This window comes from Ambystoma mexicanum, chromosome 8 (assembly GCF_040938575.1).
Source record: "Ambystoma mexicanum isolate Mex_15411 chromosome 8, UKY_AmexF1_1, whole genome shotgun sequence".
NCBI lineage: Eukaryota > Metazoa > Chordata > Amphibia > Caudata > Ambystomatidae > Ambystoma > Ambystoma mexicanum.
Genome location: NC_090929.1, coordinates 993,972,606 through 993,990,889, shown reverse-complemented (window position 1 = coordinate 993,990,889; position 18,284 = coordinate 993,972,606). Strand labels below are relative to the sequence as shown.

The 18,284-nt window shown below is 42.2% G+C and overlaps 1 protein-coding gene across 1 annotated transcript in view; it reads left to right on the top strand.

Annotated features, from left to right (window-relative positions):
• The window catches only part of VPS13D (vacuolar protein sorting 13 homolog D), a 3,263,180-nt gene that overhangs the window by 1,898,830 nt on the left and 1,346,066 nt on the right, over positions 1-18,284 (top strand). The window contains exon 38 of the mRNA XM_069610908.1: positions 17,178-17,318. Coding sequence (XP_069467009.1) covers positions 17,178-17,318 — 141 coding nt within the window. The remainder of the gene's footprint in view (positions 1-17,177; positions 17,319-18,284) is intronic.

The following is an 18,284-nucleotide window of genomic DNA, read 5'->3' as shown; positions in this document are numbered from 1 at the left end:
ACAAGATTACAAATATTGTACTTCTGTAGTGCATGCTGCAGCCGTTGGGTATGTTTATGTACGATTAGGTTCCTGTATTAACAGCAACACTCCAATACAATATTGTTTAGATGAGTACATTCTTTCATAGATTAAGTAGTTCATTTCGGGTGATCGGGAGACCTATCATCTTGTTACCAACATTATAAACACAACCCCTTGACTTTTCATCAAAATTAATTTCACATGTGATGTCATCAGTGACATTTGTGATGTCATCGTTGATGTCCTGAGTGTTCGTCTTAGCAGCACACGGTGGGTGCGCGAGTTATGGTTACTTAGCTTACCATAACTGGCGAATTTCAGAGGTTTTTCGGTCTTGTAACCATAACGTCCTTTTTTAACAAAGTTTTTTCAGTGAATTTCATGGGTTTTTACCAGTGCATGCTATTTTCCTACAACTTACCCCAATATATAGCAAAATGTGTGTCCAATTTACAAAGTTTCACCTTAGAACTCTACCATTTCCAAGGCAGGAACCAGGAGTGCTAAAGAAAAAAGGATTTAATAAGGAAAATCCTTTTACAAGATGGCCACCATGGAAAGGGAAGGCGGGGCTCTGTACAGAGCCCCTCTTCCCTTTCCATGGCAGCCTGCAGAAGGCGAAGAGAGCACCCTATGACCATATTACCATGAGCACATTTTTTTTCCCTTTCAAACCTATACCACTTTTGAATAACTTTACCACATGGCCACTTTAACCCTATCTGTCGTCCCTCGTGGTCATGGCCGTTAGCCACATTGTCCGGGTCATGACCTTATGCCATGACCTAGACAATCTGCTATACCTCAGTCACCAAAGGTATATGACTATTTTTTGTACCTACATTATGACACTTGTCAAAAAATAAAACAGTCACATTTGCAAAACCATGCTTTAAGGTCCTGGCCAATGCTCCTTAGTTAAGTTTGCTGGAAATCTGGCCATGTTTTATTTTTCAAAAGTGTCAAAATGTATGTACATACAATAGTCATATAACTTGGCCCCCGCTTGACAAAATCCATTCATTGGGTCTATAATCTTTCTGAAAACCTTTGTCCACATTCGTCAAGTTTATAAGCCATCTAAAAATGTTGAAAACACCCCTCTAATTTAGCCCTCTCTTGACAAAATCCCACCAAACTTTAAAATACATGTATGTCTAGATCCAAAATCGTTTTGCAAACTTGTGTGTAGATTTGTGAATTGGCACCACATTTATAAGCCTTTACAATATTTTGTGCCCCCCCCCTCTATTTTTGTTCCCTCTTGACAAAACAGCTCCACACTTTCGTAAACCATTCAACATCAGGTCTAGAATAAAATTCCAAAATTACATGCAGTTTCATTGAGTGTCGCCAAAGTTAAAAGCCATCCAAAAACTGCTTTTCACCAACCCAGAAATGCAGAAATAGGCATAGATGTCCCTGAACATCTGAAGTGTTCGTGAACATCACAGGACTGTACGCGAACATCCAGGCTGTTCGCTGACTTCAGCTATGAAAAACACCAATTTTTTGGCTTCTTACGGCCATATACCATCCTCATTCCCCCCACCACCTCCCCAGAGATTGTTTGATGAGTTTGACAAGTGCAATGTTGTGTTTTTCAATAGGTTTTTACTTCGATGTTCGCGGACACCGGTGGATGTCCGCTAATCAAACATGGGGGCCGTTTCCAAAAATCTGACTCACTCCATGCGTTTCAACATCGAATCAGTGGGCGCGTCCGATGTCCACGGACATCACGTCGCCCTCTTGGCCAGTCGGATGCCCGTCTGCGGACCGAACAGGGAAGTCAGCCCGCGGACTGAACCCAGATATCACACATTTTTTTAACGTCCTTTAAAAAAAGGTACCGGACGGATTTACACCAAATTTACAAAAGCACGCTTTCGGGACACAGCCGCTGCTCCTGCTGCAAATTTGGCGACAAGCCGTCCAGTGGTTTGGGCTGTAGACGTGAGCACAATTCCTTTTCCATCGCGTCTATGTAAAAAACTGGAATTTTGGGACCCCCCTACAACTTTGCCCTAACCGCCCCTCTCCCCCTTGATGAAACCTCACCAAACTGCCCAGAAAAATTCTGATGGGACCATATACTTTTTTTTGCAAAGTTTGATAAGGATTCGTCCAGGGAGGGAAAGTTGTAACACACACACTAACACACACACACACACACACACAGTAACACACTAACACACACACTAACACACACACAAACACACACACACACTAACACACACACTAACACACACACTAACACACACACTAACACACACACACACACACTAACACACACACACACTCTCTCTCTCTCTCTCTCTCTCTCTCTCTCTCTCTCTCTCACAATTCATAAAACACTGCAGCACAGGTGAGTACTGCATAAAGGACAATAAAACATCCTTTGAAGTAACACTAGAATAATTGCCTAGCACTTAAGGCCATCCCTAAAATGATTGAGGCTTTGTGCCCTAAAGTCATCAGTTCCAAAGTTATACTTTTCAGGTAGGTTTACTATGTGATTGAACGATGCCAGTGGTTATAACTATGCGTTTAAAAAAAAGAGTTAAGGAAAGTTCAGTTAAGTAATGAATCCCACCACACTAAGATAGACTAGGAAAGGATCTTTGACCAGGTGAGCACCTATCTAACAGGAAAGAGTGAGATAGGGACAGGACTTTATGCCCATGTAAAGAAACAGGTATGTTAATTTACCCCCCAACTCTGATTTCCCCAGAGACCACTGCTGGGGTTCCTGATTCTCCACAATACTCCCACATCCTCCTCCACACCACTGGTATTTCCACCTCCATACCACTACTACTCCCACCTCCACACCACTACTACTCCCATTTCCACACTACTACTTCACTTCCCCACCTTCTCTTTCACCCTCCTTTTACTCCTTCAGTCACCTTTTCCACTCACTCCCTACTCTCTTACTACCAATGTCACTCACACACCTTATGTTAGGAAAGATTTTCTTTTCTTCCTTTAGACTTCTATGGGACACCCTTTCTTTTTGCTTTGTCTTGACGTCTGACCTTACTTTTTGGAGGTAGGAAAACCTTTTGGTTTCCTTCCCTTGCTTTGTGCACATTTTTATGGGCAGACTGATCAGTCCTTAATACTGTCTTTCTATGTATTTCCTGCATTTGTACAACTGCAGACATCACCCTAAAGTGAAGCATGGTGTAAACCTATTTTCTTATTTTTTTTTTATTGTGTCATAGCTAAAAAAATATTGACTTTATACACACATCACAATAGAAAATTCATAAAATAGACATTGAACACTACAATTTAAAACAATACACATCTGAGTTACAGCATAGCAAAGTTGAAGATTTACAATCAAATGCATAGCATTCACAGTTATATTTATTTTCTTTAGGCAATAATTCAGCAAAAGATGAAAAGAGGGATAAAAGAGGGGATAAAATAACTAAGGTTGCAATAATAAAGACTCAAGGGTAGATGTCCCTCAAGGAGAAATTATTCAGAATCAGGTGATTGTTTTGGAGTCATCATTTTTCACGAAATGTTATATCATTACTTCCCATCAGGCCCAAGTCTTATTCACAACTTCATATGTAAGAAAAAGTTTGTGCCCTGAGACCAATCTTTCCCAGAATATGTCGGAAACCGATAAATCAACATAGTGAACAAATCTTTTAAATCTTTTAACTCTTGTTGCCCAAGTCCCTGGACATTTTAGTAAAAGATGTTTAATAGATTGTCTTTTAGCACTGTCACATTTATCACAGGTGTCAATAGGATAAAGCACCTTGTCCCTAGTATGCAGGATTTCTAGTGTAGGTAGTAAATTTAATCTTAGTTTACTGAAATCCATTTGACGGCCCATAGCAGGGAATTTCATTAGGTAAGATGGTAGGAAGGATCTCGGTTTGTCTGTTGGAGTGAGTGAGGAGGATAATTTAGCCAATCTCATCCTGTCGCTTACCCGAATCCAATCAATTTTCTTCATGGATTCCCTAGTCTTTAGAGGATTTTGGATCAAGGTTTCGATTGTGCTATCAGACTGTATTAATATCTTGTTGCATTTTTGCAATGTTTTCATATAGAGAAGAAGAGGGAGGATCAAGAATCAGTCTGTATGCCGAAACTCATTTCCATTCCTGCCAGGCAAGGAGAGAAGAGAGGCCCAGCTCATATCTAATACAGCTGATGGGGATGGAGGTGGGCAAGCCCAAAGTTCTTTTCCAGAACTTAGCCTCAACCCCATCCCAGTTAATATCAAAAGCTTGTAAATTTGATTCTAGGCCAAATGAAAGTTTGGGTACCACTTTTCCGAGGTAATATTTAATGACTGGAATGATGGAAAATGTACAGTATTTATTAAGAATTTTTTTCATTTGTGGTCCCAATTTGAATATCTTTAGATCCAATGCTAGAATGAGCTGGGCCCTATTCGGCGAAGCGTGGATCTGAGAGCCTAAATAGGTTACCTCATTAGCGACTGCAATCAGCTGGCTGTCAATGCTCCATGCAAAAGATTTAAGCCTTCTGTGCAGATGTTTAAAGATAACTATTTTGGATTTATTAGGATTAATTCTTAATTTGTTCACTACAGCATAATCCACTAAAGCTTTCAATAGCTGCTGCAAACCAATTTGGGTGTGATCTAATACGATATCGTCGGCGTAAGGCAACCAGTTGATTTTTTGAGTGCCCAATTTCGGACTAATCATACCAGGCTGCTCTGTTTGTTTAATCTCACTCGTAGAGTTGAATTATGATGTAATTCAATTAGGATATTCAGAAGATTGTCAAGCACTCCACACTTCCTCAATTTTCCCCATGGCCGATCTATATTGACGGTGTAGAAGGCCTGAGATAAATCTATCCAGGCTCTGAAAAGGGGAGTACCGTTCTTCATGAGAGACCCTGAGTTAAGGCAAGTTTAAACGAGGCCATTCAAAGAAGTAGATAGGCCCCGCCTGAAGCCCGTCTGTTGCCTCCGGATGATCCCCTTGGTTTTTGCCCAAGCTTCTAGGTCCCTTTAATCCCGCAAAGATTCTTCCGTCTGCATCTAGAAGAGAGATTGGCCAAAAATTAGCAGCTGCCAAGCGGTCCCCTTTTTTGTAGTTCGGGATGATAATGGATTTACTCCATGATTCAGGGATGTTCTTTGACTGAATTATGTTATCAAATAGAGATTTTAGAACATTGGGCCACATAGTCAGATTGAGCTTTAGGATCGCATTGCTGAGTCCTTTGGGACCCGGGGCATGTGAAACTGAAGATTTTTTAATGAGGATTAGTAGATCTTCCCTTTCAAAAGACAGTCCCCATTTGGTAAATGGTATACCCTTTGGTTCTTTGGTGTTGGTCTGGCCATAGATCTTAGAGAAGTGAATCACCCAGACTTGTTCTTCTCTAATGGTGTTTTGGGTATGTTCGGTAGGATTTTCCATTGAGCCAGTAATGGACCAGAAGCTACAAGAGTTCTTTAAGCAGATAGCCTTTAGCATTTCTTCTCCCGCTTTTTGAAGTCTCATGAATTTATGGGATCTGACCCAATTTATATAGCTGTTCTTAATTAGCCTAACGTCCTCCTCATACTTTGTTTGATCTTTAGTAGTTGTTGTCAGTAATGCCTTTTGTGATCTTTTATTTTTTTTCTCTCATATATTTCAATATCAAATGGCTGTTTTTAAGAGGCGGGTGCATGGTTTGGATCTTAGTACTAGAAGGGTCATGGTCCCATAGGAATTCGAAAAAGATGGAGGGATCACAGAGTCCCGACAACTGCTGGTGTGTTAAATTACTTGTCCTATAACTTAGCCTATCGGTCAAAATTCGCCCCCCTTTATTAAATCTAACCACCCGGTTCCCGGCAGTCTTGACAGAGAGCTCCTGGTTGTAATAGGAATCCAGCCCGACCCAATCAAGCTCAAAGCTCATTTCCAGCATTGCATGGTCACTACACTTCCTAGTAACAGATTTCAACTGGACACAACTATCACAAATCTTCTTAGAGATGAAGGTGTATTCAATTGTTGAGTGAGAAATACCCCGACTCCAAGTGAAGGAGGTGGGGGATATCTCCCTCGACATTCCCATTCAACATATGAAGATCCCATTCCTTCCTATGGTGACCCCATAGGTAGCCATTCTTGGTCTTTGATTTGCAGTTTCTCAAATGTATAGAGCCAGTTGTAATACATTGTATGTTAAAGCCCCCCATAATTAGGATCTCATCAGTCGGGAAAAGGGATATGTAATCAGACATTTTATCTGACAGATTTTGTAGAAATTTCAGAAGAGGGGACAGTGCAGGATTCTAATTTATATCAACTGTAAGACAGTTAGACTTGGATTTATGGCCCTTCCTCTCAACCCTTACCATCAATATGCCAGGTATCTCATCTGATAACAATCTAGAGGCTGGAAAGACTTATTTCGACAATCAGTACACAGACCCCCCGCCAGGCATCCCTTTCCATTGACAACTGCAAGTTGATGGTATTTAGAGAAGTCATCTATTCCAAAAGGGAATTGAAGCCAGGTTTCCTGTAGGAGAATCAAGTCAAAGTATAACGCTTCATGGACTCTTCACAAAAGGAGTTATAGCCTCTGGTGTTCCAGGATAGAGAGCGTATAGATTTATTGGCTAGAGCTTCGGTTGGGAATAGCCCAATTTAAGAAATATCTGTGAACCAATCTCTGGGAACATGTCCCAGACATTTGGGGTAGAGGGGACAGTCTTCCCAGAGTTCAACTGGACTTTACTTGATTCTTGAGATAGGGTTTTAGTAATATGTTTTCACTTATTACAGGGAGGTTCCTTGATATCAAAATACCCCTTTTAGCCCATTCGACTTCGGAACCTAGGATAGCTTCTAGGCTTTGTCTTGTCTTAAGTCTGATTTCCGTAGGATTTTAAGGATTTCAATTAGGTGAGACACACCTTGGACTCAGCCTAGGGTGTAGCACTCAGTTGATATGCCTTTCTCCTTATTTTATCTGGATTCAATTTGAGATGGAACACTACTCGTATTACAAATCCTATTTCAAATACCCCGGGGTCACAATGGACCAGGAACCAGGCCGGTTGGTGAAAACACAATATTTTATTAATTTTTCAAATGAAATCAAACTCTTTTTAAGAAAGGGCAGCAATCACAAATGGGGTGATAATTACAGTGAAAATGAAATCAATGCACTTGGTTAACCTTCTCCTAGAACATATACACAGCACACGTGAATAGGAGCACTTTTTGGGTTAGGATAGATGGCACACAAGTTAAGGTTTCCCCCTGCAATGTTCCCTCAATCCACAATTAATAAAATTCTGAGTGGATTGAAAGGAGCACCAGGTAGTCAGGAATAAGCGGCAGAAAGCCGAATCCAAATTTGACCTTTCCTCCCAAAATAAACCCTTAGCAAAGGCCTAAAATAACACTTGAATGTCAAATAATGAATTAATGTGTGGGGAAATTATAATATACATATGTTTTATCACAATAGCGTGTATGTTATATCACTTGCTATCACAAGGCAATGGGTCAGCAAAAGGCATACAATTCCAAAATGAGTGATCAATTTACAGCATGCTGCAGCCAGATGACACATTTGAAAACTAGTAATTTTCTCAATTCCCGCTTTAAATTACCCAAACGGTTTTTCATAAAAACGGGTGAAATACTTTGCTTCGGATTGCGGTCTTTGGGCTGGGGGATAGATATATATCACAGGTACAACATAGATGTGAAAATAGGTCTCTAGCTGGTGAATTGAGAGAGTTTGTTAGTTAGTAAGTTAGAGTGAGGTTTGTTTTTAGGAAAATAGAGCAGTTAAAGTGAAAACTTCGGTTTTAAAAGAAAGCTAAATGTTACTTAAAATGAAATTATCTAGACTATATTGTTAAAGAGGAACACAGTAAGCTCCAAGGGTGATTCACTAGGTCAACCTTGTGCCCCCAGTGCTCAACCCCAACAATAAAATATATGGAAATTAGTTTGATTACTCCAAATATGACTAAGGGCTTGCAATTTACACCAGACAAAATTGAAAATAGATGGCACTAGCACTTAAACATTATGGATAGGCTACGAGGATAATTCTCACAATTTCAACAAGTTACCAGGGTATGAATATGATTACTTGGAGAGTGCAATAAAGGACACAGGCAAGACAAGGTAGACTGTGTTTCTATGGGGTGGGGATTATACTCACAGTCCACTTTTGAGTTTTTGGGATTTCTGGACAGTCAACAGTTTCTGGTCACCACACGGCGGCGCGCCTGGCAAAAGTCAGCTGGGTAAGGTCTGGTTACCGGGTAGTGAACAGCTGAGCAATTCGGGTCACTGGATGGCACAGGTACCGCTGGATGCAGTTAGTGGGAAAGCAGTTAGTGGACAGCAAGCCAGCTGGTTCAGGATGCAAAAGGTACCACAGCCTTCCCCTTTTTAATGGGAGATTAGTGGGTTTATTGTGGATCAATGGCCTTGCTGGAGTAGGAGTCAGCTATGCTTGGGTTTTGTAGTGGGCTCTGGAGTAGGGTCAGCAATGCTTAGGCCTTGTAGTTGGAGTCAGCAAGATGGATGGAGCAGATCAGGAACGCAGCGCAGGAACTTCAGGAACAGTGTGTGTGTAGAGTCCTGTCATGGACTCTTATTTATAATGCTTAGTGACGTCATAGAAGTATATGGCTGGGCAGGCTTGGCTAAACACACCTCTAACCCACTGGATTGGTCAGGGGTGCTTGTCTCTGCCTCGCTCTCAGCTGGTTGGATCTAAAGGGCAGGAGGGCAGATTTTTGATGGGAGTTTTACAATGTCCAAAAACCTCCCACAGTTACTGTAGCTAAAATCCGATTTGGCCACAAATGGTACATTTATGCAGTTGAAGTCTCTTAGCAAATTACATAAACAGGTTACATATTTTATGCAGACCATTGCAGTCCAACTCTGCAATCTGTGAGACATTGTTTTGTGCATTTAATCATCTTTGGTCATTTTCAGTATGAAATGTCCGGCCTACAATTTTGTGACTTTATACATGCGTACATACTATCATGGGGCCTATTTCTGTTAATTTTTAACGTTCCATCATATGTCCTTTCCCCATGATTCACATTCTTCTGGCGTTCTTGTCCCATACATGCTATTGATAGCCAAGACCTCTTATTTGATAGCCACAACATTTTTTGCAAACGCCTACTGCAAAGATAAGTCTTTAAATTTATTTCTAAAATAGTCTCCGGAAACAAATGGGAATCATTTGTCCTGCACTAGCCCATTTTTTTCTTTTTCAGCTTCCACCACTGTCAATTCATCCATGGTAAGGTGGGGGTTTCCCAGCTTGATTGAAGGTTTATTGCCCTTTCTCCACTTCACACTTCCGTGTCCTGGAACTTCCATTGTAGAGGGCTCAGCCCAGACCAGATTCTGTCCAACCTAGTAACTGGGTGTTAGTATCTACTGAGAGAGGCCCCTTTTGTTTGTCATCCTCTTAGCAGAAACCTGTCTTGGGCTCATTCCTCCCCCCATGCAGCCACTGAAGTTTAATTTAAATGTATTTATTTTTGTTCTGAATTGGAAGGAAACCTGCTGAATAGAACCATTTCATACATTGTATTTTCACAGTACAATCACCTTTCACATTGCTAGGCAAGAAGTTGTTTTTGTTCAACATAGTATTCTCCAACCAGCATTTTTCTATTTTAGTTTGCCAAGCCCATTTTTACACATGTGGTGCAAGCTGCTAGCATTTTGCCTTCAAATTTGTTTTTTGACTTTCCATTTGGATTCCCACACTGTTTTGCAGCTATAGTTATTTTCTTCTAGGCATTAGTTTATTTGAACCAACTATGCACTGAAATTGACATCCCAGAGCTGGAGTTTCTTTGAATTACTGATCATTGACACTTTGTAACTTAAAAAGGGAAGCTTTTCCCGTGCGGCGGAAAATGGAGTTTCCTTGTTGATTTTATTCAGATTTGGTTTGACAGAGCCTATCCTTCAGGGGGGTCATACTTCATTTTGCTGAAGCACAATGGGGATATGAATGGGCATGGCAGGGCCTTATTAATAACAGTAATTTGAGGAAAAACAGATACAAGTAGCGTCAGAGCAGCATCATTTTAAGGTTAAATACCCCTTTGGGGCTGTTAGAGTGAAAAAGCAGCGCTGCTTTCCTATTTCTTTTGTATGTGTAAGAACACACTGGCAAGCTCCTGCAGTGTGCCCCCTTGTTCCATCCTGCCCAATATGCGCTTGGCAAGATGATGCAGCCATCTTTTTGTTGCTGCAAAATGCAGTTTTGAGGCCATGGTGCCCACAGGAGCCAGCACAGCCATTTTGTTTCTGCTGAAATGCACCTTGGTGATGTGGGGAAATGCTGCTGAGTGGGTAAATATACCTTGTCTGTGTTTTTGATTGTTGATAATCCATCTTGAATAACTGGATTTTTTTAGGGGAATCCTATGAGTTCCTTTGGATTCCTTGTCGAATTGTTTTAATGACCTTCCTTTTTTTTATTTGTTGGTCTTCCAATTCTTGTCTTTTAAGATTCTTGATAAATTTATTTGTGTCTGAGCTTTGTTTTTTCTTTTTTCTCCTCTCATTGGGGCCGTCAGTCAATCTGGTCTCCCTCACAATAGGGGATTTTTCTTCTTGTCCCTCAGTCAGTTTTTTTAGTCGCTTCTTTGTACTCCCATTTGTTTTTTTTTGTCTCCATTTCTTTTGGGTTACTTCAAAGTTGGAATGTCGTTCCCTATCAAATCGCCATTCACTGGTGTGGGAGGGTCCAACTGCTCAGCCAGTTGTGCGAGCCGAAGAAATTCTTCCATTACTGACGCCGATAAGGTGGTATCATTCCCAATATTTTCATCAGGGGACAGAAACATTGTTTGTGAGCCGCAAGGACATTTATCTTGGAGGGCTCCCTTTACACTTTCTCCTAGATTTGTATTGAGGATAGATATTACCTCCTTCGTCTCCCTCCACTGATCAGATAAGTGATCAATCTTTTCAGATTGAGTCTTGGAGGATAGAGGAATTTCAGCAAGTGTTTTGCCCACAGAAACATGGCCCGCTGATTTTAATGCCACCAAGTTAGATTTGTTAATTTCCATATCCTTAGACATTGCCAATAGGATTCCTGTATGTTGTTGGACCTCCATTTTTTAGTCCTCGAAAACTTTTGCCAGGGAACTTAAAATGAAGTTTAGGGCTGCAATTGTGGGTGAACCCAATTGCTGATCTCGTTTCGGTTCTGGTGTTGCACAGGCTCCAGTTGATGTAATATCTCTCTGTGGGGAGAATGTTCTCCCAGGTCCGATCATGTTGGAGTCCTCAAGTGTATCTAGACTCTCACTCAGTTCAAAGGATGAGTCAACAGGCGCATTGGAAACCGCATTTAGGATTTCTTCATCTAGCAGCTCGATGGTAAGGCCTTCGTGTTCAATCACCTCCACAGCAATTTTAGGTGACTGTTGTTCACTAGTGAGCATAGCCTTCTCACTTTCTTCTATTTGGATAGCCATTGTTATTGGAAAGTGATTTACAATTGCATTCTTCATTGTTGTTGAAGTCAGTGTATAGTCCAAGTTTGAATTAAGAGTGTTTCTGATGAACTGGTGTGCCAGAGTTGATTCCACCCTATCCTTTGATCTAGTAAGGGCGCATCTCATTGTAGAAGTACACGTTATTTGATTATCATTGGGAAATATACTTTTTGGGGGATAAAAACAATCCCCCCCCCCGATTGATAAGCTTTAAAGGTAAGTCTTTCCTCCAAAATAGGATTTATGATCCTCACCTGTTTTCCATCAGGGTTGTTAGATTTGGGGTCTTCTCCTGTGGATGAACTACGCAGTTTATAGATTTTAGTCATGTTGCTCTATTTTTATTCTCTGTTATCGTAGATTTTAGGAAGGAGCTTGATGAAAAAAAAATAGCTGGAAGCGCCAATCACAGCCCTTTATATCTGATGTACAAAATGTCAATTTGGAGAATATTGTAGAAAGTTTCAGATTGTAATCCGAAAGGAGAGAGGAGGAAGGACACAACACCAAATCAGGCAAAGGAAGCACCACCCACAGACCCAGGCTTGGAAATATGAGCCGCCCGGAAGAAACTCCTAGGGTATTTTGAGGAGCAGTCTTGTCGAGTGGGTCAAAGGCAAATTTCCCGCAGTCCCCACTCGCTGCCAATCGTAGTAGGAAGGATACGAGAAGATGTTGATGACGGACTGCACACTAGGTTTTTGAAATATTAGAAGCCGGGAAACATGCTTTCCAAATGGAGGGATCGAGTAATTTGAGATTAAAGCGAGAGGATCAGTAGAGCATGTTATGCAGCACGGGAGGACCCGTTTACCTTTAGGATGAAACGTTGCTGCTGCATTGACCCGCTGATCCGCAGTCCTTGAACAGACTGCCTTTCACTCGTCAGCCTTCACTCCGCTTCACTAAACCTATTTTGTATCCTTGTATCTTTTTCTTTTGTACATTTTGGGTTATTTCTTTTGTACATTTTGGGTAACAAATACAATGTGTCCATAATGGGCTGGTGGCAGCGGATATTTTTCTACTGTTTTACATTTTGTACCCGTTCACATTTACAATGGCCACAAATGGCTACTAAGAGTGGCTAGCACTCTAAAATGACTGTGCCACAAGATTTTTTGCCTGTCATTTGACAATATTGTTCTTTCTCCTTCGTCCTGCCCTCTGGTCTGCAATAGCCAGAAATGGAAGCCCTTTGTAGGGGAAAGCTGCTGCTTTTCCATGCAAACAGGTGGTTTGTGTATGAATCCGGCTGTGGGGACTGGAATTGTTTGGGCCCATTGCACATCCAGGTGCCCGAATGTCTGTTGCTGGGCAGATGTCGCTACTGGCCATCTATGATTGGATAGCTACTATCAATTTGAATGGTGCAGATCCTTACCATTGGTAGACCTGGGCGAGCTTCCAGTACATATATTGGCTCAAAGGAGGACTTGTGCAGCTATTTTACAGATCGTTGGAGCTAAGTCCTCTACAAAGAAATGCCACGCTGACAACCCCTGAAGCTGGCCAGCATTGACATCAGTGCTGTCCCGATGAAGCCCTGCTCTTCTGTCCTGATCTTAAGAAGGCCTTTGATGGTGCCTTGACCCTTGGGAACAACCAGTCTGGACCCTTGCTCTAAGATCTGTGCCTGCTGAGCCTTCGGAAGTGTCCCTGTCCCGGACGGTGGACTCACCAGCTCTCTCCTGGGCTACCTGTGAAGGCATCATAGAGTAAGACACAAACACATTCATTATCAGAGCTTTTATTTCTCAAATGACAGGACGAGTAAAGCCTAACTTGCCCTATGCTAAATTGGGATTTCCATACCTAAAGAAACTAAGGATAGTCTGTGTCTTAAAATTCAACTCAAAAGTCTGTCTTTATCCAAAACCTATGCTTGCCCTCCCAACTAAATCTATACAATGTGTAGGGATGTCACCAACCAAAGAAACAGTGTTCAAAATAAAGTTCTGAGCTTCATCCAGCTATTGGTTTATTTTCAGCTTCTTCTTTCTCAGGTAAAAAAAGTTCCACAAAAAGGTCTTGGAGCTCCCTTCCCCAAGTTCAACAAAGTTCCAAACAATCTCAGTGTTCCCTTACCCAATATAACACAGTTCCAACTAACCTTGGGATTCCCTTCCACAAGTTCAACACAGTTCACAGTTAGTTCAACTTTGTCAGCTTCCAATATGAATGGTAGTCTATTAGGCTTTATAACCATTTGCGTGGCTCGTCCTTCTCTTTTAGTCACTTCCAGGCTGATGAGACAAAAGAACTTAAATTGCTTTGTTTTCCTTGGTTCACTCCAAGTAGGGGTTACTCTGTCTAGACGCAGTTGTAAGACCACATGGTCCACCCATCACAGGTCACGCAACCGATAACCATTGGCCTTTACAATGTTCACTGATTCCCATTGGACTACTTTGCCACCATATGTTTCCTCTCTGCACTTGTGATATTAGTCCATTTGCACTCTTTTTTTCTCTTGACTCTGCTAACATGTGCCTTTCACACACTTCAGTGTTTATTCCTTGCTATCACCTTGCTTTCACACTGACCAATAGTGCTTCTTTATTTGCCTTTCACGTGCTTCACCAATTCTCATTACTGGTTTTCACTTGGCTTTTCGTTTTTACATTGTTCATAAATGCTTTTTCCTTAATTTCACTCTGCTCATAAATACACATCACTTTTTTGCCATTCGTGCAGTATTTCCAGATCCCTTAATTCTTTTGTTCGTCCCTTCTTTGGCGCAGATTAAGCCCCCAGAGCGCCCCGGTATGAGTTGCTCTCTCCCTGCCACTCACTGGCATGCAGCAGCTCCACTGGGTGCGTGCGCAATCCTCTTCTGCTTTTGCTCGCTCCCCTCTCACATCAGGAGCATTGGCGAGCCACGCTTGCCTTTTCTAGACATTCTTGCTGCCTGCTGTATCCAAGTGGAAGCTTCTGTGTTCCCCAGCTCCAGCTGGGGACACACGGCTCGGAGCTCAACAGGGCTCTTGACTCTCTGGCAGCTCTCTCCAGCCTGTGTCCTTAATGCTCTCCTGCAGCTGCCGGTGTCCTTTACACCGGCTTCTCCTCTCCAGTCTGCCCCACGGCACCCTGGCTTCCTAGGCGGTTCCCCTTTTGCATGTAGGTAACTCGTTTTTATATGCACCTGTAGCCTCTTAGAGGGTTTCAGGTGCAAGTCCTTTGCCTGACTACAGTTAACTGTCTCACTGGAACATGCCAGACTTTCAGCATGGTGTTTTACAGTCCTCTTTCTCGTCCTAGCACCAAAGTGGTGTGCATACCTCCTAGTAGCTGTCTTAAAGAATCTGTGATCATTGCATCGCCCCTAACTGCGCCGACGAAAATGTCGACGGCAATTACGGCGCAGCGTAGTGATCAAATAGACCACTTGGCCCACATCCCCTGGCCCGCATTCCCCTTGCCGACCACCCCACCCCACTTACCTTTAAGGCAGCAAGCGTCTGTGTGCTGCCTACACTCCTCTATCCCTGTGGCGTCAGTTACTCCCACGAATGTGGGTCAGAGCTGATGCTGCAGGGCGCTTTACTTTTTTTAGTGCTTTTTTTATACACTTTCTTGTTCCCCGCTTACTGCAATGGTAAGCGGGGAACCCCCCCGCAACCCCTTCGGCGCAGTAGTGGACGTCAGTATTTTATGCGCCCCCAAAGTCGCAGTGACTGTGGAGGCGCACAAAAAAAGGTGACATTCCGGTACGTTTCAGTCGTAAAGGGACCTAAATGGGAAATAGGTGGAATGTGTGACACTGGGGAAGAGTGGTTATTCATGAAGTTCGGGGAAGAGTAGGATGTATTTCGACCATTTCTTGCTCTATCCAGAGGAGGTGAATGTGGGTCTGGTCTGTCCATAGGAGAAGATGTCCTCCTCTTGTTCTTTTCCCTGTTCCTTTATAGGGATGTTTTACCTGAGGTTTGTTTGATAAAGAAGGAAGAGAGGGGGTTTGACAATACCCTATAAAGGCTTAATGGACTGAGGTTCATTGTGGAATGGAAAGGGGGGGTGACACGTTCTACCTAAAGACACCCTCCTCCCATTCCCCCAGTCTCCTTACCCAGGTGATCCTCTATCGCATATCAACCCCTAGGGTCGGGTTCCAAAAGCGATGGCTTATCCCTGGCCACCTGAGCAGAGGATTCTGGGGAGAGGGAAGTGAGAATGACTTCAGGCTTCTTACCTACCTTGCTGCAGCCCTCAACGTTCTGAGTAGCGCCTTGGACTGTTTCAGCTCTTCGACTTGTGCCACAAGTTCTCTGATCCTGCATTTTCAGCTGTCTCACTCCACGGAAGCAGTGCTGGCATTGTCCTATGTTCTCTGCTGAAAGATCGCCTGTCACCACCTGACTGTGGTGACCTTTGTTGAAATGTAACATCTTTGTGTCCCTGGAGTGTCCCATGGCTGTCTGTCCTGCAGAAGACTTCACCTTTCTTCATTTGGGTGTTCTACTGGAATTGACTCCTAAGTACTGCGACCAACCAAAACTGAATCCTGCAAAACTAAGTATCTATTCTGTCTAGATGGCCTTTACTAAAGTAACCAAGACAGAAGAACAAGCCAGCAACTACATCTGGAACCTCCACAAGTGGTATCTGAAGACCTCTGAGCCAAGCCGTTAAGTCTACATACTTGTTGTTCCAACCTCTCCACCCCTCCCCGATCCCCGTCTCCCATAGTGTAATATATGCATATAGTCCTAACCCTAACTCACTCTGACCTTCTGTTTGGTGGTGGAACCTGGGTTAAGGGTCCCTCCCTAGGCCTATCCTAATGTGCTGGGATTGAGTAGAGTTCTGATCTGACTTTATCTACATTGTTTACTCTTAATTATCCTAACCACTGACACTGCAAATCTCTATATAAACCTACTTGATGAGTGTATACTTTTGAACTGATTGCTTTTGGGTACACGCCCCTAAACCACCTTATGGTTGGGCTTCATAAGAGTTTGTGGAGCTGTTGTGTGATTATTCGAAGAGTTCTTTGTATTTCTGTGCATCTGAATACTCTCCTGTGTTTTACTGGTCATTAAATCAAATCCTTTTCTATTTCTCCTAAGGGTGAATGTATATGTCTGTTTCGAAGTGTTGGTGGGACAATATTTACCTAGAAGCTTTATCTGCGCAGTGTGTAATCTAAAGGCCTAATAAATAATTGTATTTTTATTGTTACGTCTTTAACTGGAATTACTGGTGTTGCTCTGTGCGCATTCATCTTAGCCCAAGACCTCTCGCACCCTTCCTCAGACTAAGCCTTGCCGCTCTGCTACCGTGCTTGATTGGGTTGGGCTAACCTCTCAGTTTCTTCCCTGTTTGCTCTAATAAGGCGGCCTCCTAAAATCCTCCCACCAGGCCCAATTTGGTAATCCATTTTAAGAATGTTGCATGCCTAGAATTATGTTTGATAAATGGCGTCTTCTTAAAACGTCCTTTGTTCCAGTTTCTATCAGGGAGGCAAAGGTCACAATAGACAATGATGGAAAGTATCTGAGGGACTAAGAGTACTGCATCATAAAAGTTATACATAGAACTGAATAATTATTAACTTGAGGTACAAGGAATCTTAGGAAGTACAAGGATGTGTAACAGGTTATTTTTTTTCTTTTAGGATGGGAGCCATTCATTGAACCATGGCCCTGTTCCCTATTTTGGCAGCAGCAACCAGTCAGCCGCCTCCACCCACCTCGACTAAAACTCGATGTAAAGGCTGAACAGCGTTTGGATATCAACATTACCAGTGTGTTAATAGGTATGAACAAATAAGAACACTGCATTTATTTCAAATAAATTATCAAAATATGATACATTTGAAACTTATGAAAACTTTAACCAATCAATCATATATTCTACCTGAATTTCTTCCAATAATATTAGTAGTGGCTACTGGTTCATGAAATAAAATAACGTTAAAGCAAAAGACATCGCTGGAAATGCTGGGCCAATGCCTTTGAACCACTAGGAATTCCTCCAGACATAATTTCATTGCATTGCTGTTTAGCTAGTCAGAGCCATTGCGAAAGAGGTCCAATCACTCTCAGATCAGTCTTAACCTCATCCCCTTATCCCAAAAAGGAGGTGTTCAGCACCAGACTGCTGTTCCATCCCACATGTATGGAAATGTAAGCAACCTAAGAAATGTTTCAGGCTCCGTAACAGTGTGACGCAGCTTGACTCCATAAGCAAATGAAGCTTGGGACAATTGTCTGGAAGAAAAACAAACTTGACTTGTAATAATGCTTATGATGATCCTTCTAAACCACTTAGAATGGCTTTCGGTATTTTTCATCCCATTTGGTCAATTAAAGATAGGGCTCAACCATTTGCAAATCAGCCTTCAAAAGTCTGTGCTTTGCGAGTAATGAACAATTCCATTCATCAATCTTCATTTTTCTCATGAAGCTACAGTAATTCCGTAGTAGTTAGGTGTTAGTTTCTACTGCGTCGGCGCTGGTATGGTTGTACGAGTGCTTTTGGCCCACTCAGTTGGGTTAAAAAGATATAATCCACAAAGTTCTTTGTTTGACACTTATTTGTTTATTTTTTCACTGTCCATCTTTTTTCACTGGACACTATTCCATCAAGTGCCAGATATTCTAGACATTGATTAACGTGTGGTGCAGACACCACAGTTCCTGGTGCTCTTGAAACTCCCCCATTTACCGCTACAGTAATTCCTCTTTCTTATCTGTGCAAATAATGTATGTAGTTTTTCAGG